The 24,871-nt window shown below is 35.9% G+C and overlaps 1 protein-coding gene across 2 annotated transcripts in view; it reads left to right on the top strand.

Moving 5' to 3' along the window:
• Positions 1-24,871, top strand: part of KCNH7 (potassium voltage-gated channel subfamily H member 7) — a 223,748-nt gene that overhangs the window by 190,932 nt on the left and 7,945 nt on the right. For both annotated transcript variants that reach the window (XM_071810981.1, XM_071810980.1), the window contains 4 exons: positions 3,757-4,009; positions 7,467-7,672; positions 10,299-10,398; positions 23,003-23,263. In XM_071810981.1, the coding sequence (XP_071667082.1) occupies positions 3,757-4,009; positions 7,467-7,672; positions 10,299-10,398; positions 23,003-23,263 (820 nt within the window). The remainder of the gene's footprint in view (positions 1-3,756; positions 4,010-7,466; positions 7,673-10,298; positions 10,399-23,002; positions 23,264-24,871) is intronic.

Genomic DNA, 24,871 nt, shown 5'->3' with positions numbered 1-24,871 from the left:
GTCATGAATCTTATCATTCATCCAAACAAACCAAAGTTATCATTGCCCCAAACATTTACTACTTGTTTGAAGTTACAGCACATGGATTTCTCCAATTCTATGGTCACAAAGGTGTCTGATACATGTATGAGTGATACCCTAATGTAATTTTGGAAAAAATAAGTTAATGAAGCCAGACTCCCTCTCCACTTATGAAAGACCACGTTTGTCAAGGCAATTTGAATTGTGTACCTACTATCCTCACTTACTCCTCCATGAGCTTCAATTGCTTATTCCACATAAAATGTTTAACTTCTCACTGAATGATGCTTTCTTCCTCTCTAAGCATGCCAAATAGATAAACCAATGTTATTCAACCTGGAATAAGTTTTATTCCAGACAGGAAGAGAAGACTGAACTTGGAGTTGATAACCATCAAAGAGTGACAACTGGAGCCTATGGTCACAGCATCATAACTGGTTTTACTTTCCCTTTTTTTTTTTCTTTTTGAAAGGGGGAAGCGTTGAGGCTGATCTTATGTCTTGTTGCATTTCTTGTTTAGAAGATCTCCATCTATTGAATTATGTATGAGTTCTGATTCTAACTATTATTCTAACCATGAGAATCCAAGATTTTTCTCACCAGGCCTCAGTGGAATGGCTGTTGAGGAGATATTGTGTGTAACAATAGATACACATCAGGAAAGAATGGAGCAACTGAAATCCAAATGTGTATTCAAATGATTTATTAATTTTGAATTTGTCTTTGAGAATAATGTTATTTAAAGAGCAATTCTAGCTTCAATGTTTTCAAAATTTTATTTTGGATTTTTTTTTATTACCTAGTCTCACATTCATATAATTGCAAGATTATGCTGGCTTTTAGTTGTTTAGAAAAGTGTATTTTGAATTTTTGTTGTCACATTGGAGTGTGACTTTAATGTGTTTTGACTCCAAAAGCTCACAGTAAATGCAAAGAAGTGAAATGCAATATTTAGAAGTTTTTATTTTTAAGCTAATTTCATTATTTTTAAGACTGCATGGATGATTTTCTAAAATGTAGAGTTGTCAGTAAGTGTACACATAGTGTATTGATGTTAATTGCCACATTATAAGAACATGAACTTCAATACAATTGTTCCTGATCTACATAATCAAAGATATCTGTGAGAATCATATACCTCCTTATTTCCACAAGCTAAAAATTTATGAATAAGAAACATTTTCTCAAAGTAAGAAAAATCTGAATACAGAAATGTACATGGAGGCTTGGGTTGGCAAGATGTTGTCCATACTGCAAAACTTAAAACTTAGTTTGGAAACATCAAATTCTGCATAGAGTCAGTCACTGGACTTGGATTAAATACCTCACTACATAACATGTCCACAACACGGTAAACTCCTTCTAGTACTGTAGTGTATAGTAATGTTTTCACAAATGGATCTTCAAATCAGCTTCTTTCTTGCATTTCTAAAGCTGTGTGAGAAATCTCCAAAACTCCATTGGAAATCAATGTTGTTTGGGCACCTGTCTTCCTTCCAGACATTTGACAAATGTGGTATAAAGAGCAACTGTTCTTCCCCTCTGATGTAGAACAACTATTTTAGACTGTAAGCTCTGTGGGGCAGGGACTTTAAAAATCACAGTTACTTGAACAGTATTTTTCTGATGTTATTCGCATATAACTAACTATTAACTAATATGCAATGATTTTACAGCAGTTTCATGTTAAGTATAAATTAATGACCAAGATAATTGTTTCTTTAAAGAAATCCCCAAAGTATCTTCAGAAATATAAACCAACACGTGTCGTCTGCATGGGTTTTGCTTAATGGTAAAGCACAATCCCTTCATAAATGAGATAAACAGAAGCTGATGTGAAAAGTTAATACAATTTATCCTAAGGCTCTGCTCTTGACTTTCTAACAATTCAAATACCTTTGTGTACCTCTGAATGGAAAATATTTTTTCTTATTTTGCACCCAATAAAAAAATGGAGCTCTTCTAAATTCTATTCAGACAGTCATACAGCAAAGCATCCACAGGTCTTTTTTACTCATATGACTAGAAAAAATTTCAAAATAAAAACCTGCAAGTTTTGTCCACCTGTATAATTAATTGGATATATTTGGCTATCAATCAGATTCTCAGTATCATTTAGTAAATAAGTTGCTAAAACCCAGAATATTTTTATTTCAATATAATTAGATTCAATTAAAAAGAGTAATTGCGTACTAAGCTATTTCCAGTGGTGTGATTGATACTGAAAAGAGAGTGGCACCAAAGAAGCTTTTCATTTACCATGTTTTCTTTTGCTCATTGTTGTTGAATGCTGGCTTTTTCTGAGGAAAACTTTTGTATATATGTGTGTAAAAACATTGTTTGTTATTTCACAGCATTGATTTCCATTAGCAATCATAGAAACATTTCAACTCAATTAAAGGTACTAATACGTCGTTTGTAAATCATAGCTTGGCTTGTGTGGACAGAAGCTTCATATCAGAAAAGTGTTCATCTTCTCCGCTAGTAAGGGATATGAGTTGTGAATATCTTTATGGAATAAGAGTGCACAGACCTTTATTGTGCTGAAGTAAGAATTAATATAGCAAAAAGTGAATGCATTTTGTATATTTTTTTCTTTACAGGAATATTTATATGTTTGTAGAAAAACAGTTCAGAGCATAAGCAGGAATGAATTAATAGACTGCTCTAATAACAAAAAAGACAGATCCTGCACATATATTCATAACAATAGTAGCATCAATTCATGTTTTGCCCTCAGAAATATGCAACAGATGTAGCTGGTCCCAGAGAAAGTATATGACCTATTAACATCATTGTCAACAGGTAACAAGATTTAATGGAAAGACAGGGTTGTACATGATAATGTGTCAGGTCCTCGACACAGCAGGCAGAGTCACGAAGTGAGCTGTACTCCCATAGAACTCAGTAGCAGACATGTTTATTGACTCTAAAAGAAGCAGAGGTAAGATGATCCTAGACAATTTTTTAAAGTTCACACAGAATGACTTTCTGTCTTCTAAACAAAATTAACATGTTACTATGGTACCCAAGAGGAATCCCATGGTTCTACTTTGGGCAAATTCCCATTGTTCTGAGTAAGAGATGAGCAAGGACCTTAGCAACTAGCCCCGTGCTTTGCTGAACTAATCATCTGCCTATGTAAAGCTTCAAAACATCATTGTTTCAGTGGCATGTGTCGCTTTTTCTGATAAAAATCTAAGTCCTACACTTTCAAGCAGAATATATTTAACATGAATATCCCATTAAAATGGCCTCTCTCTGAAAAATATCTGACTTTGTTCAAACAGATCTCATTTTACAGGTGTCATGTTTATTTCAGCAAAAATCTTTCTTATATTAAATGTAGTACTTTTATAATTGATTAAAATGAAGTAGACATATTAGTCCAAATAGGTGAAATTCAGTTAAGACTCTTCCTTTAGCTGTCTTATTTGTTATTTTACTGCAGTATATTCATTCATATACCTTGATACCATTCCTTGCAATGAAAGGAATCTTAATAACAAATCTTGTAAGCGCTACATACATTAGTATGTGCATTAATATTCAGACTGTATAAGCTTTGCAATGTAGATTACACTAGGCACTTGTTGAATTGTAATACTCCGACAGCTCTCGAGGCCACCTCTGTTTGTTTGTCACTTCTTTCTTTCTGTCCAGGAAGAAAACATAAAAATTATAAGACGCAAATCTCATAGCATTCACATGAAATCCTTATGCTTGTCTTCCCAGGTCCTGAAGGGATTTCCAGAATGCTTACAAGCTGACATTTGTCTGCACCTCAACCAAAATTTGCTTCAGAATTGCAAAGCTTTCCGGGGGGCCAGTAAAGGCTGTCTTCGAGCTTTGGCTATGAAATTTAAGACAACACATGCACCTCCTGGAGACACTTTAGTGCACTGTGGAGATGTTCTCACTGCTCTTTACTTTGTGTCAAGAGGCTCCATTGAAATCCTTAAGAGTGACATTGTTGTAGCCATTCTTGGTAAGTAGATTACTACAAGTCATGTTAAAAAAAAAAAGTCAGGGGATTGAAAAGAAATATGCCTTGTTTATCCTGGGGAAGGAAATTTGTAAATGTTTTACCTAGCGTTATTTATAATCAAGCAGAGAAATATTTGTTTAAGGAGCAAAGTCTACACTACTGCAATAATTCTTGCCCACATCCTTGAATATCTAAAATATAACAGCGGCAGTTAGTCAGATTTATCCCTGGCTAAGTGGTAAGCTGCAAGGTGAGCCAAACAGATATCAAATTACTTCAGTTTTGATTATGCTGCAAGAACCAAAGTCAAGTATAGCCTTTTCTTGAACAGTGTGTCAGGGTACTGAGACACATAGACCACCTATATACTAACTGGAAAAGAAGTCATTTATCTGCTTTAAGCATTCAAAACACCTTCGACAGCATGCAGAAGTGTCTGTTCTTCCCACTGAGCATATAGAAAATGAAGAAAGTAACAGATTAATCTGATCTAGGTTAATACCGAAGTGTAGTAACACCAGTGTTCCGCCTATGTTTCCTATTAGCACATTCTTGTTTGCATCACATGGATTGTTTTCTTTCCCAATGAAGATGTCTCAGAGTAATGTTCAATCCAGCTGGGAGCTCACTTGCAGCTGGTGATGGCTCTTCTCTGGAACCAATAAAACTTAATTAGCTACAGCAATTTTAAAAGTAAAATAACTAAAACTCTACCTACACAAGACCACTGATTCGTTTCTCCAATTTACTATCAGGTAATAAGAACACAAAGAGTAATTGAGTAGATGAGTAAGGATTTTGCTGTACAGAAACCAACACTAGCTGTAACATCATTCATACGTTCTCCTTTCTGCTTGTCTTCCACTGTAGGAACTTACAGCCAGAAAACTAGATGAAGCAAAATGTGGACTGGTAGCACTATATTGCTATTAATTCACTTGTGACTAATTATTCTGCTAGTACTTTGCAGGGTGGATACATGAGCAGAAGTATAAAGGTGTGCCTACAGCAATCCCCCCCTAGGTTTAGATGGTGTTATCAAGATAATTCGTCATCTCATGCTGTTACACCTCATCAGCTGCGCCAGCTTCAGGCACAAGCAATGTAGGGCACACACATGTATAACACTGATGTCTTTACTTCCCTGTGTGAGTGCCTTCCCCTGATTATTAACACTGTGGCTCATCAAGGATTTCACTGTTTATATAAAAAAAAAAAAGTCTAAATTTCTATGGCACTCACAATCAAGAAAAACTGTCAAGTTTGTGAACTCATTAATTTCTTCTGGAGCAAAGATGTAGACACATCGGATGCACATCGGATCCCTGTGCTCTCACACTGCAGCCAGAAACTTGGGTATTTGCAGGGCAATGCCACTGCATCTCTTCCAGCCTACAGCTCCTCACACTCGGGTCATAGTCTGGAGCCTCACTCTCTCAGAACGTGGTGGTCCAGACAGAAAGAGGGAGAGTTGTAAACAACTTCAGCCAAAAGGAACTGGTCTGTGGGCCCACATCTGCTGCACCATCCATGAGGCAGGAGCCTGCCTGGCAGCTGGCTCCAGTCAATGAGTCTACTGGGTCTTGAAGAATCTGCCAAAAAAATAACAGAATGTGATACAAATTAACATGATTCTGCAATGAAATCAAACAGAAGGATAACAAAGATTATCAGTACCTAGCCAAACATTTTTAGTTAATTCCTCTTTCTGAAAAAAACCTACACACAGAAATGGACATAAAAAACACTCAAAGCTTTGTCCTCTGGAGTTGAAAAGACTTCAGTCAAACAGAGGTAGCGGGGATGAAGTTTCCATCCTTAATAAGTATTGCAACTTCATTACAGAAATCAAAGAATTCTGAGAAATGTTGGGTTTACCCCCAAGTTTTCCTTAACCTGTCAGCACTGTCTGGTACTGCCCTGAAAACAGCAATGCTGTGTCAAATCCTTAGAAAATTCAGTGGCTGTGGACCTAGTAGAACCTACTGCCTCTTTAAGCTTTGCAGACAAGATATAAAAATACTGCAATCATATCAATAGTCATATTGCAGAGAAGGTATTATATGCCTGGTGTAGGGACCTCTGCATTCATAAACATTAAGACCAGAAGGACTATTAGATTATACTGGCCAACTACTGTTTCATCACTGACTTCTGCTACATTTCTTGCCTTTAACTGTCTGTTGTGCCTAATGAACTGTGTTTGATGAAAGAAAAGCAACCTCTTTTCACCTTAAGATATAACACTATGAAAAAGGGATCATTTTACTTGGCAGTTTATTTCAAATTAATAATTTGTATTGTTAAAAATGTATGTTTTATTTCCAGTATAAAATCATCTTGCTTCAATTTCTTTCCATTAGTTCTTGCTGTGCATTCCTTGTTATATTCTATAGGCATTTAGTACCAAGTAATTTTTCCTCTCTATAAGGATATTTGCAAAATAATCAGGTTATCTCTTAATCTTCCTGTTGATAAACTAAACAGGCTTCTCTTACAATCCTCACTGTAAATCAACCTTAAATTAGTTTTTACATCTTTTAGCTGTTTGGTCACCCAGTTTTCAGCTTCCTTTTTAGAAAATGGAGAAACCAGAACAACTTGCAGTAACCTAATATAAAAGTCAAATCATACCTGTATTCTTTTTTGCCAGTCTGCTGTTTCTCAGTTGCTATGACCACAATTCTTTCCCACAAATTTTTTTCCCAGTTTTCATGCAGGTAAGTCCTACAACCCGTAGTTTAGAGCATATTTCGCACATGGCTGTTGCGGCAGCTGCTCTGCATTTATGAAGGTTAGGTGCAGATTTGGGGGAAACAAGCAATTGAATAGAGATGACAATTTCAGCACAGGTACTGCAAATGTGTCAGCATTGGTGGAAAGAATTGTAGGAGTATCAAAATGGAAAAAGCTACGTTTAAAAAGCTTCTTTGAAAAAACTTCTGCATCTTGGAAGTTTTCCATTCCCTCTGAAAAATATAAAAACTAAGCCATTTTCTACTAAAATACATTGCAAGTATGGTCTGTTTGTTTGTGTAATTCTTAACTAAATGAGATTCCAGGCCATATAGGTATTGGACTCTACTGAACAACAGAATTTATATCTTTGTCATAAGAACATGATTTAAATCAGCAAATAATGTTTTTATGATAAAGTACAAAGGAACATCTTCTAGTCATGCTATTTGGATGGAACTGAGGAAAAATTGTGGTGAAACTAGATTTTCCTTTCCCCTACTCCAGTTACATGTCTTTGTAATTTCATTGATTTTAATAATTCTACTTTTACTATTTAATAATAATACTTTTTATTTACAAAAACGTATGTGCAATGGTAATCTGATTGTATCACTTCAGGTCAAATCAAGTATTCTGCACCATTAAAGAAATATATAATTCGATGTAACGGTTTATTCAGATTTAAAATAATAATCTGTCTCTAATTTTCTTTCTGCAGGGAAAAATGATATTTTTGGAGAGATGGTACATCTTTATGCAAAACCAGGAAAGTCAAATGCAGATGTGAGAGCTTTAACTTATTGTGACTTGCATAAGATCCAGCGAGAAGATCTGCTAGAAGTTTTGGACATGTACCCTGAATTTTCTGATCTCTTCCTCACCAATTTAGAACTGACTTTTAATCTGAGAGATGAAACCACAAAGGTACATAAAATATTTTTTTTTCTTAATATTGAGCCGAATCTGTCCCACAGTAGCAAAAGTTGAAAATAAAAATTGAAACGCCAAGGTTAGCAAAATTAAAGGCTAAAAGCCTGAGGCCAATTCTCGTTTTAAAAATATATACTCAGCTGATTGCTCCTACCAAAGTCAGTTGAACTCAGCAGGACGCAATTAGATTATTCAGATGATGTCAATCTAACAGAAGTTGGTACCATATTTTAAGATTATCAAAGTTTCAGACAGGGTGATTTTGGATGTTTTGTTAAAGCCATGGTAAATATGTTTATTTCACATGACTATAGCCTGGGTCACAGCCATAAAATAAAGATAAATTGGATTATCCTGACTCATTCTGTGTCTAACAAAAGAAAATATCTAATTGCCTTTTGAACATGGATTGTTAATTCTCTTATCTTGGAGTGCACTCCGCCTCCTAGGAGACTAAAAGCATACAAGAGACTTTTCAAATTTTTGTCAGTCTTCAGATTCGCAGGATTTCTTGGCCTCTTTTTCACACAGTGGCTCTCTTAAGTGTCCCCTTTTGCACAGATTGCATCTTCAAGGAAGCAGAAAAATGACCAGTGTCTCTTTACCTTGGACTGCTGGAGTCAGTCTGAATTAGGAAAGAAAGGAGAGGTTTGGTCAAAAGGGGAGAGTGGAAGACTGTTGCCTAGCTCATGCTACAGGGGCAAAAGCTTTCCCTAGAAAGTTGCAGGATATGTGCGCACTGGCCACAAAACATGGACTACGCCACCCATAGAATGACTAGTCTACATTTCATTATTTCTGAGATACCACCGTTTTGTGATTTCTGACCATACTTTTAAGGAAAAACAGAGGTTCAGTGAGGAGACACTAGCATAATTTGGCCTCAAAGGCTTTCTGAGAAACAAGGAGACAAAAAATGCCAAGTTTTGGGCTGTAAATAATAGGGACATCCTTGCTAATCACATATGGATCTTTAGCTTTAAAATCAAAACAAATCTAACTTCTGACAATAAATGTCACTTATTTTTATGCTGAACCTTTTTTCTAATAAAAGATCATTCCAAAAAGAAATTCTACTATTTATTTTCAAAGTCAACCTTTTGTGTGTATTGAAAAGGTCATCATTATGAATTACAAGTGAAATACAATACCATGAATTTATAGTCTAGTGATAAATATAAGTTAAAACTGAAAGTCCACATAGTTGAAAAAAATCATCAAGGATAAATTCTTATTAATTATTTTAGTCTGAACAATTATTTCCTGCAATTACATTGTCATTGATGTTTTAACATTATTTTTTCCTTAAATCTGAGACAGTTGAAACAAAATTCCATCTCCTGTGTTGTGGTGTAGAATACACAAAGAAATTCCTTGCTCCTCATGTTTTTTAGGAATTTTTTGGTTGTTATTTCTTACTGCTGTGCCATCCATGAAAAAAAAATCTACTCGACTTCACAGAGACAGGGAAGGGGGGACAGGCTCACTCATGCCTTTGAGCTTGCAAAATTAGTTTTCTCTAGCAATTTCCCTTTCCTTCCACTGTCTATTGCAATCCAGAAAATCATCCCCAAAAGATGTGATGAGCACATTCTGATCTTCAAAACGTCACTCAGATCCAGAGTTGTTATCTGAATAATAGGTGCTTCTGCCTCATCTTCTGCTCCTGTTCTCTTATTTATGTAAAAGTGCCTTCTTCTTCCAGCAGTTTTTCTACCAGTGGGCCACCACTGGAACACCTTACCCACCAGGTTTACAATGAAGGAAATAAAGAAATATTTAAATACTTTATGCTTATTTCCCTCTGCCCTTCTCCCACATGCAAATATGCTTACTTGAGTGGCATGGGAAACCTCACTAGCACAGGGAAGGGAAGCGGCTGAAGCCAGTGCCATGGGTGTATACACAAAGAGCATGACTGGTGTTACATTTGCTTATTTGTAAATTTCTTGGTTGTAAATAAGTAGAAAGAAGAGTTAAATGCATCTTGTATTTATTATGGGGGGGACAAAAAGAAAAAAAAAAGAAAAAAGCTCATCCATCTTACATAAGATGGATAGAAAAAGACAATATCATGTTCTCCTATGGAAATAAGTATCTGAATGAAATTAATTTGACAGAGAGGGAGAGCCTAGAAAGATAAAATAATGAGGAGTAAAGTGTCTGGTGTTTGCCAGCCTTATGTCTATTGTTGTAAAATGTAACCTTTATAATCTAATTATAATCAGTTACCACATTACTACTTGCAATAGTAAACATTCTCTGTTAGAGGTTATTTTATTTTTTTCATTAATTTATCTAAGATTACTTAAACCACATCCGTGCAACTTTAGGAAGCTGATAACACAGGAATACATGTTTTTTCCATATAATCTTATTATTATACTTTTACTTCATCATCATGTGGCAACATTGTTGGTTTTGCTCAATCTGCATGTATTTTTTAATGTTAGCATTGAGCAATACCATTTGCTGGGGATGAAGAGGTTCATGCAGATTCACTTGTGTAATATCACCTTTCTTAAAGCTTGAACATGATTAATAGTAAAACACCTATTGAAAACTTGCTCTCTTTAGATGGGACTAATCTGTCATTATGTTTCATATTTCATTAATCAAGTCTGACCTCGTAATAAGATCACAAACTACTAATGATACGGATGGAGATAACTGCAAACTAAGAAGACGGAAATTGTCCTTTCAAAGTGAAATAGAGAAAGGTAATTAACTTCATTTCTTACATTAGACAGCACTGCTTCATTATTCATTGGTATTTCACTTGGTAATGCTGGGCACATTAGGGTCCCATGTTGGCTGTTACTAAAGCAGTTCTTGAGAACGCAGCTGAGCAGTAAAAAGTTTGTGCATTGTCTGGTTATATCTGGTTATATACGACTAGAGGATATCAGTTTCACCTTTCCACAACTTCACACCTGTCAGTACAGAGCTGTTTAAGCACTAAGCTACCTTATTGTCCTTGAGATATACATATATGTGTGTAAGTTATCTATTAAAAAATTTCTGTTTTCTGAGGCACTGTGTTTTAAACTGGTGGGAGAAGCTAGTCTATCGGATTATTTATTAGCAGTGTTGATTTTATTTCCTCAGCAAAGTGCTTTGTTGAACTCGATGTTAGGTAGTGTTTCTCCCTGGATCAAAATATTTTGTTTTCAGGACACAATAGGTTCACCATAGGTTTTGAATCATATGGTAATGTGAAAATGATTGTCCTGGCAAGAGATCAGGTAACTATTTCTGTGCTTACATTCACCTTAGAGGCTCTTGGGAGTAATCTTAATGAAGGAAAATCCAGTGAAAAATTAAACTATTTCACCACTATTTAGTACTGCAAAATACCAGGAACTGTAGATAGTAGCCGTGGTCAGGCAGCAACAATCAAGAAGACATCTAAACTGATACTTGCAGGATTTTCATTTTCATGTAGGGAAAGCACGGTTCCTTGAACAATGCACTTTAATGATCCAGTGTTTTGTTTGACAAATTACTATTTCTGGTATGCCTGTCTCTCATACTCCACAGTTAAACCCCAATCCTAAATGCAGCATAATACCAATTCTAGAGTTGCAGAGTATTTCATAATAAATGAGAACACTTTAAGCATACAGAGCAGGTATAATGCTCAGTGAAGGAAGACACTTTAATACAGTGTGGCTACTCAGAACAATGACATTGCTGTTCGATCAGAGAAGCATCTTTAGGGCAGGAAGCCAAGACTGACAACAAATCTGTCAGGAAAATGTTCCCATGAAATATTCAATCTGCTCTTCACAAAGAATCTGGTGACAGAGGTGCTTTGCCTGAATAACCTTCACATTTCTTATGAGAAAACATATGCTGCCACCTAGACAAGATGGAAGTGATCTTTCATGTTGTGCCTGCTGCAGAATTACAAACAGGCTTCTCAGGTGTCGATGTGGCATCAAGACCCATAGGCTTTTATGATTCTTGCCTAGTGGATTATACTCAACATCCTCTTGGAGATATTTACTTGCATTTCTTTTGAAAGAATAAAATCTACCACAGTTTTGTCTTTGGAGAGAAAAAAAAAAAAAAAAAAAAAACACTTGCACCATTGAGAAAGAAGAGACAAGACAAGCAACAAGTTTTTTAGTCCTGGCAAAGACTGTATAGTATCTGGTAATGTCTGAGTTAGACAGAAGTGTGGTATATTGGAAGTCCATTTGAGGAGAAGATCCAACCGTAAGAGTCCTTTGCCAAGAACTGAGTATACTTTTGGCCCATTATCTTACTGCCCCTCTGGTCCTTTTTCAGATTGTCTATATGCTGCCATGGCTGCAGCAGATACCTCATAGTCATAGACTTTCAATGTCACTTTTCTGTGGCACATCCTACATCCTGTATGAGGCTGTAGAGTACCACTGGCTTGTAAAGTAATATTCTATTGATTTCAACACTTTAGACATAAGAGGGAGTGGCTTCATGTTTTGATCCAGCATAGTTAATCTATAAGGATAATCTATAAGGATAAGGATAAGGATAAGGATAAGGATAAGGATAAGGATAAGGATAAGGATAATCTATAAGGATAATCTATTTGGGGATGATCCTGCAGAAAGCCTCAGAAGAACCAGTGTAGAAAAGACAGAGTTCCTGAACATTTAGCTGGCTGTATGACAACTTTCAACAATGATATTTTGATTTCAGAACTACACGTTGGGCAGGATAGAGACACACAGAATTCTTACTTTTATATTTTGATATTTTACATCTCACTAAATTCTTATTCATTTGTAAGAACTGGGGAGTGAGGGAGGTTGCTCATGAAACAGTCTTCTTGATGACATTCTTTACTTTCAGTTGTTACCTACCAGCACATTATGATGCTTGAGATGGTATTGCTTCCATCTTTAGTGTGATCATCAGCAATTTTCTCTCTTTGGAGTACTAAAATTGGGATTGTGTTATCTCAGCCTTTAGTTCATGCTAGCCTGATTTGGACCTTGTTGCCGTGGTAACTCTTCCTGCACGAGTTTTATCAGGAGTTAAACAAAATCAACGCAGCTCTGGGTTATGCATCTGCAGTTAGTACCACTGCTTTTCCAATTCCATGCAAGAACTTTTCACTCCACCTATACATATTTCCACCATTTCTTACCCGTGTCAACAAAAATTGATCTTAGCTCATACATTGGGCTCTGCCATAATTTGATTTTAAAGAGTAAAAGGCTGCTTGCAGGACCAGCTTGTTCTCTGGTTTCCAGAAAGGACTGCAATACCACAAGAAGTCCCCTGCAAAAATTAACACACTACAGAGCGGCTTATTCTTGCTCTCATCTGAAAGAAATTCATTGCAGGTCTTTCAGAAAAATGAATGATACTCCTTGCACAGGTGCAGGTGCAGCCTTAGCCAGTTGCCATAGATGCTTGACAGTCAGCCAAGAAGTTCTCTCCATGGCTGCTTAAAATAAGCAATATTCCTGCCTGGCAGTTCCAAACAAATCTCTCAGTTGGGTTGGGAAGTTAGCCTCCAGTTGAAAACCAAGGGATGAGTTTATCCATCTGCATTCAGTTGTCACTTTCAGCAGAGCAGAATATAAACCTTTCTTGCCAATTTCTCATTTTCCTCTAGTAGTTCTGTAGGAGTTCAAGGGAAATACATAGGGTCAAGAAGTGTGTTTTGTTCTGCTAGTTCTGAGTGCAGATCTATTATCCCATGCTGAACAGGGCATCACTAGAGATGGTTACGTCAATATGAAATAGAAACATACAGGTGAAAAATGCAAAAGTTACAGGCAGAGTGTAGGTAAGCTCACTGAGAGTTCAAAAACTTGAGTCTCTGAAAAGACTTTTCTGGAGTTCAAGCATCATTACTTTTGCTAGCATCTTATTTAACTTTTTGTTATCGCTGGCTCTAAAACATTAACCTTCCTGGGCCTGTTCCAGTGTACAATTATTCTCATTAAAGATATTATTTGCATTTAACTTTAGCTCACATAACCCTTATCTGAAAGCTGTCAAAATTCTGGACCTGTTCTGGGCACTCACACATAATTTTCTTGAAGCTCTAAAAGTAATCAGTATAAAAATCCTTTCCAAGGAGAAAAGTGATTTGGGGCTAAAACTGCACTTGCTACATAGCCAAATCATAGTCATCCTTTGTTCTTTTGACAGGGCTTTAAAAATCTTCTGATCATATCCAGGATACTTAAAATATTGGCTAAATAAACCAGCATGGACATACTAACTGGAAATGTAATGGTAACCTCACCAAAATAAATCCTTATCCTGGATTTTTAGCTGTGATCCAAAACCAATAACATCACCCCAGGGACTCTAGCTGTGAGGATGACAAGAACTCCAACGGAGTTGTATTGCTAAATTAGTAACGAGAGGTTCAGGTGGCTACCAATACTTAATCTTTAACTTTTGTCAGCTGGACCAGGGAATTCATAACAAGGAATTTTTATTTCCATGGACGTGACTTCAAAAGGCCACAAAACAAAGTTCTTACAAAATCTTGTTACACAATTATTGCATGCACTTGCCTATGTTGACACAGACTGTAATAGTCAAGTGGTATATAAAATGCGTTTTGCAGCATTTTATTTTTAGCATATTGTTGACTAAGAAAACTTAAACAGTACTTAATTTTAATTTGAAGATCTATGCTTCTTGACGAGACTTTTCCAAAACTATCTACTGATCTGTTCTCAAAGTAAGCACAGAAGCTAGAGCTCTAGTAGACTTCTAATTGAGTCTTGATTCGTATAGATACCTCAAGTGTGCAGTGCTTGTAGGTACTATCCAGGCTAAGAAGCCAAAACTTATGAACGTAGCTTCATTACACAGGGTATCCAGAGGCCATGGCTGGCAACATAGAAGACAAGGAAATTTTTCAGGAACTGATTCTCCTACCTAAAAGTATGAGGTGAAGCAGTGCCAAGAGAATGGGGAAACACGCTCCTGCTCCCACTCTCTCCTGTTCTTGCCTCCTTCATTTGTTTAAACGCTTACTTTATGAATAGATGACTCATCAAGCACCGTGCCATGTCCCCAGCAAGGAAGCAGTTTAAGAATCTGCACAAAAATTGAAGTTTGCTGTGTTAAACTGTTAGTATTACGCTGATGAAGTTTGCTTGGGCTTAATGGGCTAGAGCTTCTAACACTCAGCCAGAGCGTCAAGTGGTTAAGTGACCAGAGAACAACTAATATCTTGGCAGGCAGGATATGGCTTAAAACAAGACCTCATGTTCCCAAAATCTTACCTTCAGCATGAAACCCCTAACAAAAACTGCATGGTCATCAGGGAGCCCAGAACTGCAGCTTTCCATTTGCTTCTATTATTGTTGTTATTGTGTTACCACTGTGCCCAGGAGCCACCTTGGGGAGCTTCCATAGAAGAGTCTTGTTTCCAAGTGCTGCTCCTAGAGGGGCTGTTTCCAGAGACCAAATCTGATTAAAATGTTGTATGCAGTCACACATACCCATAGTCATCCTTTTAAAAAAAATAATAATAATAATAAAAATAATACTACAGTTAAAGCTGAATTCCTTGTAGAAGATAAGAGAATTCCAGACTTGATAGGAGAACTGCTTTGGCCTTTGTCCTGAATCCATTCTGAGGTGTATGTTAATAATTCTTTGTTTCTGATTTTTTAAGTATAATACTGTTTCCTGAAGTATAAATCAATAATTGTCCTTCCATTATTATCTGATAAGCATTAAAGTTGATACAAGGCCAGACAGAGCAAAAAAAGTTCAGAGATAAGGCTGTCACTCCATCCCTAACTTTTCTCATTGTACTGAAAATGGCTCAAAGGAATATATGAAGGATCACATACCCATTTCAGTGTTGGAATCCTTGGCTTTTTAAGTGTTTCAAATGTAGTTATTCAAACCTAGTTCCCTTCTTAGTCCATTCAAAAAAAAAAAAAAAAAAAAAAAGGATCATTGATCTTTATAGAAAAGTTACCCAGTCTTTAGTGCAGGATCATGATGGGAGGTGTCAGTATCTTCTGCTGTTCCCTATTTCCAGAATCATCCAAACCTTCATATCTCAGAGATTAAACACTGCAAAGGACACATTAACTTACCAAACTCTGGCAAGCAGCACTGAGACAGAACAGTAAATCAAAGAGCTCAGTACAGTTCATTTTCTCCACGATCACTATCCAATCTATTGGAACCTTTCAGCAAAGTTGCCAGCACCTGCTCTAATGATGGAATTTCACTAGTGTGTATCTTTACATTCCCCAGTGAAGACTTAGGAGTTTCCAAAATATGAATGCAACTGAAGTTAAAGGACTATTCTATCATTAAAACCAGCCACAGAACAATAAAAGCTTTAAACCTTTTTACTACTGAGAGGAGAAAATATTTTAACTTTTCTAAATTACGATCAGTAACCTACTTTTCCTAGGAACAGGAATCTTCCTGCCTCAGTTTCTAGACAGACATCATTGTTCCTTGGTTTTGGTCAAATGCCACACACATATCTGACAGTACTTTTTGTAAGTAAGGGATCCTAAAGATAGGTGGGAAATTCGAAGGGAAACATAATGAGTAGAAGTGAGGAAGAAGGAGGAAAACAAACGTGTGCTAGAGATTTCCTAACCTCACATTTCCGGGGCCATTGTGAGTCTTTGGCATTATTTCAGATTTAGAGGTCTGACAGGTCTACAGACATCTACTGTACCAAGGTGCTGAACAAGGACATACAGATACACAAACCCTTGTGCCTGGTGGAACTTCAGATAAATTCTTTCTAACAACTTAAGAAATGCCTCAAGAAATGTGTGTACATTTTTAAAACTCTTGTCTCTGCCATGTTCTGAAAATTGCCAAGCTTTGATAGAACTGTATCTGTTTCAAAATATTATTTTTAAGCCAAAAAATCTCTGATGAAAAGAATTTATTTTCACTTCTTCTTTATTTCACCTAAGTTTAGCTGGATATTATGCTGTAGAAGGGCATAACTGTAAATGATGTTCACAGAAGGAAAAATTGTACTAATGTAGCCAGTCCTTGTCTTATCATAAAAATCTGGCACTGTTGCTAAATTGAATTACTAATGAATATGTGATAACTTCAGGGTTCATTACCTTGCTCTTTTTTATTTCTAAAATTTATAATCCTGTGGTTCTCAAATGTGAAAAAATATCTTTATCACTGAATAGGCATTGTGTGCTTTACTACTTCTAATTGTAACTAAAAAGCTGCAAATGTAACTTTCCACTTTTAAAAGTGAATTCTAGTGCAACTAACCATCAAAATACTATGTGATCATTTAGATTTACAAAATAAAATAAAGTGTATGTGAAAGGCAGCTTTTATGTTGCCTCACTGTACTAAGCATTATTACTATATTGTATGTGATATATAAATAGTTTTTCTGTTCAGAGACCCTTGCTATACAAACTGCACTGCAGATTTCAACAGTACAGTTTGTTTTCAGAGATTTAGGACCAACTGCTTCTCCTGACCATACCAACTTTGATTTTTTCAGTTGAAATAATTTGGAAAATATTTAGAAATTAACTTCTCAGACTGTCCAGTAGACATTTTTCACAGCTTTCAAGCTACTTTTCTTTTTTTCATGCAGATTAAATTTTAATGCATTAAAACCCATTCAAAAAGTAGGTAATTTTTCTAGACACTCGGTTAACTTGAACAGTGCTATAATCATCAATGACATTTCACCAAGGAGCAAGAAAAAGTCTAGAGATACTAATTTATGCTTTCTTATCTTTTCAAGTTATTAGTTATAAGGAATTTATGATTAAACTTTCCTTAAATTTTTTTTGCTTTTTTTTCTGTACTATTTTGTCCTCAGGGATGTATTGGTAATGTGCAGATGTTGGAGCAAGCTATGCTTTCAGCAGGCACTCAAAAATGTTTATGAAGGCAGCACTTCTCAGTTTCCCCGATCACCAGTCATGACCTGAGATGATCATGACGGCAATAGAAGACTGTCCTGACAACGGACAAATTTCTCTTCAGCTGAAAAATGGTAGAGTGCTTTGTTCAAGTTGTTCATCTTCTGGAATGGGCTTTCAGATGACCTTTCCTGGTACATGTTCCTTGTCAGGACATGAGTTGAGGCTGGTTTTGACAAACATCCAGACGTTCATGAAATGCAGCATTAAGGCTCTGAGGCTGAGGGCAGGCCAAGTTGATTCTGAGAGATAAGAGCTCAAGCACTAAAATTCGAGATTTTTAAATGCCTTAGTATGTTTAAGTGAATTCAGGGTAATTTACAGTACTTTCTGATGTTTGAGAAGGCTTGAATATCTCTATAGACAAAACCAAAATCAGTTTTCATAGAAATTTTCTGGTAGCAAAGGTGCTCTCCTTTGAAATGTTGCATACAAAATGAAGTCCAGAATTCTTTCTATTGTTTGTCATGCATTTGTAAAGACTGTGGGGATCATGTCTTTGTCCCAGTAGAAAATAAATCCACTAAAGTTCCTACTGTTTCCCATAAGACTGTTTGCAAATCAGTAGAGTTTTCTCTCTGAAGAATTTAAATTCACTAAAATTAAACATGTAATACAACTTGTAAATTTAAAAACCTGTCACTGGATGCTCCTGTACAAACATAGTTTTCAAGTAAAAATATTAATTACAGTTTGGGTTCAGACACCCAATCCAAAAGACCCAATTAAAAGAAAGGATGGCAACAGGTACAAAAATGTCAGACACTTTGCCCATGGATTTCATTGTTATAATATCTTACTTTATTACTTATTTTTTTTCTTCTTAGATATATGAAAAATATGGCAAAAAGGTATATCTTCACCATAGCAACTGTTACATACTGAATGACCAGAAACTGAGTTGTTTTTCATTTTCATGTTCATGGGCAATCAGCTTCCTCCTTTTTGATATTCTTCCATTACCTATTCTGTCAGAAGGTGCTCAGTTATATTTAGCAACGCGCTCCAAACCAGTCGCATTCAACTATGAAGCAACCAGCAAGGAAAAACAAATAAGAGCATTTTAATTAGCAGTTTAATAATCCTGAAGTCCCTGATTGGCATTCAAGAGAGTAGTTTAGACTGCATACAAATTGAGTAGACTTCTCTGGAAACACCACTCATTATATATAGGTCATGCTCCCCAGTACCAGTAATTTTTGATATTACATAAATATTATGTATCCATTATATCATTCTTCCACCACTAAGTGAAAAGCGGTGATTTCAGAAATTAGGATTACCGTTTTCCCTGTCTGACTTTATGCTACTCCCCATCTATATGTTAGAAAACATAGGCGGGGTTTAAGCATCAGTGTTCAAACTATGCATCAACGACTTTTGATTATTTGATGTTTTTGAGATTTTACACTTTTTCAATCCTGTTTATGGTATTGTATTTAACACACTATCTGAAATCCTTGGTCACTGACTTTCTGTTTCAAATATTTGCTGCCCATGGTGTATGGGTGGGGCACATAAGGCATTTTTCTGCTCTCTGAGAAGGTAATGGACATTTTTAGATTAAATAACAGATAAAAAATAGTCAAGATGACTGGCAAATATTTTGTTCATGTGTAGGAAAGACAGAATGACCACCACAGGAATATTTGTGAATAATACATAAGAAAGTGCTAATAATAGTTGAACCAAAATACTTGCTGGGAATCTGAGGATCTGCAGACCTTGTAAGCAATCAAGCATCCCTCCTTTCAAGGCACAGTGCGCATTTCTCCTTACCAAGGAACATACTTGGTGTTGCATAAAATAATATGGTAGGTTTTTTCAAAGGAAAGAGGAGATGTCATGTCCACTGAACAGATTTATAGTTATGCAGATCATGTGAATGATACATTTGTGGTTTGGGATATAAAATGCTTTCTCTGAGGGTAAGGAAGTCATTCACCTCATTTCCTGCACAAAATTGAATTTGTCTAGGCATATTATGGGGCTTTTATTGGGTGGCTGAAAAAGGGAGTAAATATTTGCCACCTTCTGGAGCACTACGCTAGCCTGATTAAGTATGACAAATTCCAATTAACAAAATTACAGTGATATTAAACAATGCTGCTCCATGTATGTTAATTACACTTTCACCAATATTGTTTACAGCAAACTAATATGTTAAGAGAAAAATGTCCAGATCATGCAGACTGCCACTATCTGAATAAAGCAAATCTTCAATACTACAGGCTGACTGTGGCACACAAAAGAAACTTCTTTGATGTCTTGTAACCATCTCACCAAGCTGGATTTTATGCCAGTATTTCTGTGAGTCTATGTCATAGCTATACTTCATTGCCCTCATGACAACTTCATTTCTTCCCTTCCTTTGCCAGTGAAAGTGCAAAAAGCAGGAGACAAACCTTCTGAGAATTACTAGAAGATTTTGGAATTTGCAGACAGCAATAACATAACAGGCTAAAACAAGTCCCAGAAAGACTTAAATGATGTTTGTACATGTTTGGTAAAGCAGAAATACTCATCTTCAGCAAAACATAGTTTCTAGCAATCGGAATCAGAAAGTAAAACTTGTCTAACTGGAAAAGGAAGGAGGAAGCACGAGGATGAGGGGGTTTTTTTAATGATTACATGTATTTGGGAAACAGAAGAGAAAGGAGAAGAGAAACTTCTTGAAACATTGGGTCTGTGTGATAGAAAATGAACTTATCCATACATATACATTCACAGATGGAAACTCTTCTTTTCTGGAAAATTAATTCCAAACCAATGACTGTTTTTCCTTACAAAAGGAAGGAGATTTTGGAAAAATTCACAGTCTGAATGAAGCGCTACATAGATATTATTTGTAATTTATATTTACTGAGCTACAAAGGCACAGGATACAGAGTTTGCACCATGATCAGGTCCCAAAGAGCCAAATAAAAACGCAGTTCCCATTTTAATTCCTACTCTAGATGCAGAATATCACTGAATTATTCTCCAGGCAGAAGAATGTTTAGCATTAAATAAGAGCCTTTTAAAAGGAAAACAACTTTTGACTCTCTGAATGTAACCAGATGGCTAGCAGAGAAAGCAACAGCAGTAAAGCCAAAGATACATACTTTGAAATAGATCAGCTGATGAACAAACCTTTCATTATTTCAATAGGCAAGACCTCGCATTCAACAGACCTCCACTTTCTTCTAATGCTAGTGAGTTCATTTTACCCAGATAGTATTTGGAAAACAATATGTTCTGTCGCTCTGACATAGATGGAGACTAAATGCAGGGATATTGACTGAATTACTGTGGTTTTACAGCAGTGTAATTGTTAGCAGAACCTGGCTTATTGTTTCTAGATATTTTAGTATTCTATGAATATGACAGATAAGATAGCTTGCTATACTTCATCTCCTATACAACTTTTTTCATTAGAGTCTCAATGACTTCCTCTTAAAATTAGTCCACTGATTGATTTGTATTCCACAGGGTGCTCATTACAGCTACCATTAGTGCACAAAATCCCATGAACATAAAAAATTACCCTAAAAAATGGTAATTTCAAGCTTTCATTCGAACGTCTTTTTCACAGGTTGAAGTCAGTCAAGCAGTAAGTAATTAAGGCAATTTACTGTAGTGTGACTGTATGTATTTCACTATATATTCCCACAATAAAAGCCATGCGAGACATCTACATCAGAATTTTCTTATTAAGCTTTCTTTTGCTTCTGTACTACTTTGGAGAAGAGATTGCAGAGAACATGGTACTTGACTCTCCACTCTGAGCATTCCCCAAGAGCTTCACAGTGCCAGGCGATTTGTGTTTGCGTTGATGCCTTCATAGTATCAGAGTATCACCCACATCACTTACAGCAGGTAATCCTGCTAACAGGAGCCAAATAAAGTCACTTCAGTCCAGGGCTGTGTTAACTGCCCTTGAAGATTCTAGAGGGTACAGCTACAGGAGGTCTGTTTTAGTGATGGTTTTATTTTGTTGGCCATTACCTGCCCTCACTGCTCCCAGATGCCTGGACTCCTGCAGCGTGCTCTGTACAGATACTGCATTCTCTTTATTTGCAGATAAAGAGGATTAGATGAGGCCACAGTTTCATTTCCTTATAGTGACCAGAAAACAAAGAAGAAACCTAGGGAATATACTAAATGTTGTGTTAACCACTGCTGTGGGCTGTAAAGACTACAGACATTCCAGAGCTGTGTTGATTAGTAATTAGCACAAAGCAGATGGGAAATCATGCTGTCTCCCCAGGAAGTTAATGCAAACCAGTTAGAGTATTTATATGTTGTTGAGACTACCCTGCTAAAATGTGTTTTAAATAAATAGCAGAACTGGAATTATCTTGACATTTCAGTTTAAAATAGGTAAGACCAAATATTAAATTGGAAATTAGCTTCAAGTTTATGCTGAAAAGAGATCAGGAGTTCTCTATGTTAATGAATGATCATTCTTAGGTTTAAATCCTATTTCATTTTTACAATGTGTTTTTAAAGGCATCTGCTTTAAATCTAGTTTTATTAGCCACTTCTTAAGAGGTCTGAGTCTGCTGTTCCTCACTACAGACCTCGAATGTGTTTAACGAAAGATACATTCTCAGCTTGATTGGTACTCTGCTACCATATACATCACAGCATGTTGTGTACTTATTCAAAAGACTGAATGTTCAGAGAATTTGAATTAATTCTAAAGGCTAATGAATTTGGGCTACTTTGGAAAGTTGTTTTGAGAGCATCCCACAAAAACAGGAAAGGAACTTCCTTCTTTTTTTATCAATAGGGTTCCTCTATACCCTATCAATCCTAAACATAGGTTTCGCAGTAATGAGCATGGAGAATATTCCCTCTGTTTATGCATGCCCAGACATTTTGAAGTTGAGTGGTTGATTAATATATTTATCTTTTCTGGGAAAAAAATAACCAGCAAAGATGTTCTTTATGTGGGCAAAACATAAATGGGTAGTTCTGATACGGAGTCCAACATCCATGACTGTTAGCCTGTCAAGGCTGCGAGAAATGTACAAGAATGTGAGAAATTGGAAGAGATAATGAAATAATAAACTGGGAGGTTTTTAACTATGGAATATAAGGGTTTCTCAAATCTCACCCAGAAAAAAAAATAGAGTAAACAAGAGGACTGTGTTGGACAAAACCTTTGCTGTTTTGATATAAGCAACTTTTTGCATAATGAGTTATGGTTTAGGGACTCTGAGTACTTACTACATACATACAAATGTCTTCTAGGACTTCAAAAGAAATATAAATCTTCTCTGATAGAGGTATCAAAAAAGACTTTAATTTATTCTAATAGGCAGTGAACTTCCTAACTGACATAATTATCATCTCCATCCTCAGACCAGAATAAACTCGAATACAGTTTCATGAACTGTCCACAATTATTTGTATTTAACAGATTATTTCAAAGAGAATGACCAGAGTGATCCTGAACCCTCAGGGGACACCACCACATACTACCAATCTATTAAGAAACACTTTGAGGAGAAAAAAAGCGCGTCATCGTCTTTTGTGTCCTCCACTGAAGATGAGCAAAAGCCCCTGTTCTCTGGGATAGCTGATTACCCACCTGTAACAGAGAAAAACACAGAGGTCGACTTTGAAGAAATGGTTCATGCCACAGAAGAAGTTCTAATAGACAAAAGCAGTCCTTGCAAAGGTAATCTAGCTATTTTGTAAAGTTTGAGTAGACATCTCTTTAGTCTAATTATTTAAAAAAAAAAAAATCGGAATGGTTCTATTAATTCTTTGCCTAATATTTAATATTGTGATTCCTGAAAGGTTAGCAAGAAAAAATATTTTAGATCAAAAATTATTACTTCTCATGAGGGCTAACATAGTTTAGTACACTGGCCGTGGGACTGGATTACAGACACACCAAAAGACTATTCCAGGCTTTGTTAATAAATCATATTCTAACTGAACTGCCTTAGGAAAGTCATTTAAACCAACTCTTTAAAAATGCCAGCTGCTATTGGATTTCATTGAATGCTGATGGATGAAAACTGCATCAAAAGCAGTAAAGAATCCCTCAAAGGGTGTTTGATATGCCAGGGTTGGGTGACAGTAAAAAATCCCAGATAATAAGAGCTAGATAAACCTAGTAATGGTTGCACATGGACAAAAAAAAAAGAAGAACGTTTTCAGGTAACTAGTTTCATAATCTGCATTGACAAGGTACAACTAAATTTAAGTAAAAAAAAAAAAATCATAACAGCTTGAAAAGATGCTATCGCATTTTGCTCCACATGTTGGTTAAAAGGAGTGCCACTACATCACACACACCAAATCCTGACTTCCATGAGTAAAACACAACAAAGATTTGGCCTTTTGTATATGAAAAATGATCAAAACTATCTAGCAATCTTACTTAATTTTACATAAAGTTAGATCACATAATTAAAGTCACATCTAATATAGTATTTTTTTTCAGTGATATGAAGGGAAATCAATGAAAAGCCCTGGATTAATATACAATTTAAATATTGCTAAATGTTCATTTGTAATTCTTTCAGTCTGAAGGGAAGAATTACATATTTACGGTTTAATGCTGTTTTCCCCAGCAGTTTGTTTCCATTGGGGCAATTTAAACATTTAGCCACCATTCAATAAACTTTAGGATTTACAGCATAATTTTAAATGAACTTGAAGATTAATCAGGCCAAACAATGTAATTTTTACATTTCCAAGGTACAAATCTGTGAAGCCTGGTCTCCCCAGGTTAAGGCTGTATAAATCTGCACCACATAAACTTGTTGCATACATACTGTAATTTGAAAGCTTACCTTTCCCCTACCACTAGCCAGAAATGTGTCTTTGCAGCTATAGCAACATTTTCCAAGGCAACCTGTAGCAGATTTTGAGCTAAATTTAGCATGTCTGAAGGTTATATATTTTGATTAAGACCACATTCTTTTTTCTGCTTTGTAATCTAGCACTTCTGGTAATGTGTATAAAAGTTCATTATCTTTCTTGCAACTTTCATGAAAACTTCAAGGTGAATAAAATAAGATCAGCTTTAATATATGTTCTAAACTAAATTCTTACTCCTGTTATTAATTAGAGATTGATTATAACTTACCATAAAAGGAGTTACAAACATAATGAAATTTTGAAATAAACTCTGCTTGTATGTATGTGTGTTTATAATCCACATATATTATGGTACCTTATAAATCTTGAATACAAATGCACTTGTAAAAGCTATTGAAATTCATTACCACTGTGGCTGATACATATTTAATTATCTTTAGTTGTTTTAAGCTTT

This window comes from Patagioenas fasciata, chromosome 7 (genome assembly GCF_037038585.1).
Source record: "Patagioenas fasciata isolate bPatFas1 chromosome 7, bPatFas1.hap1, whole genome shotgun sequence".
Lineage (NCBI taxonomy): Eukaryota > Metazoa > Chordata > Aves > Columbiformes > Columbidae > Patagioenas > Patagioenas fasciata.
The sequence above is the reverse complement of the archived record's forward strand: the minus strand, read 5'-3'. Positions and strand labels throughout refer to the sequence as shown.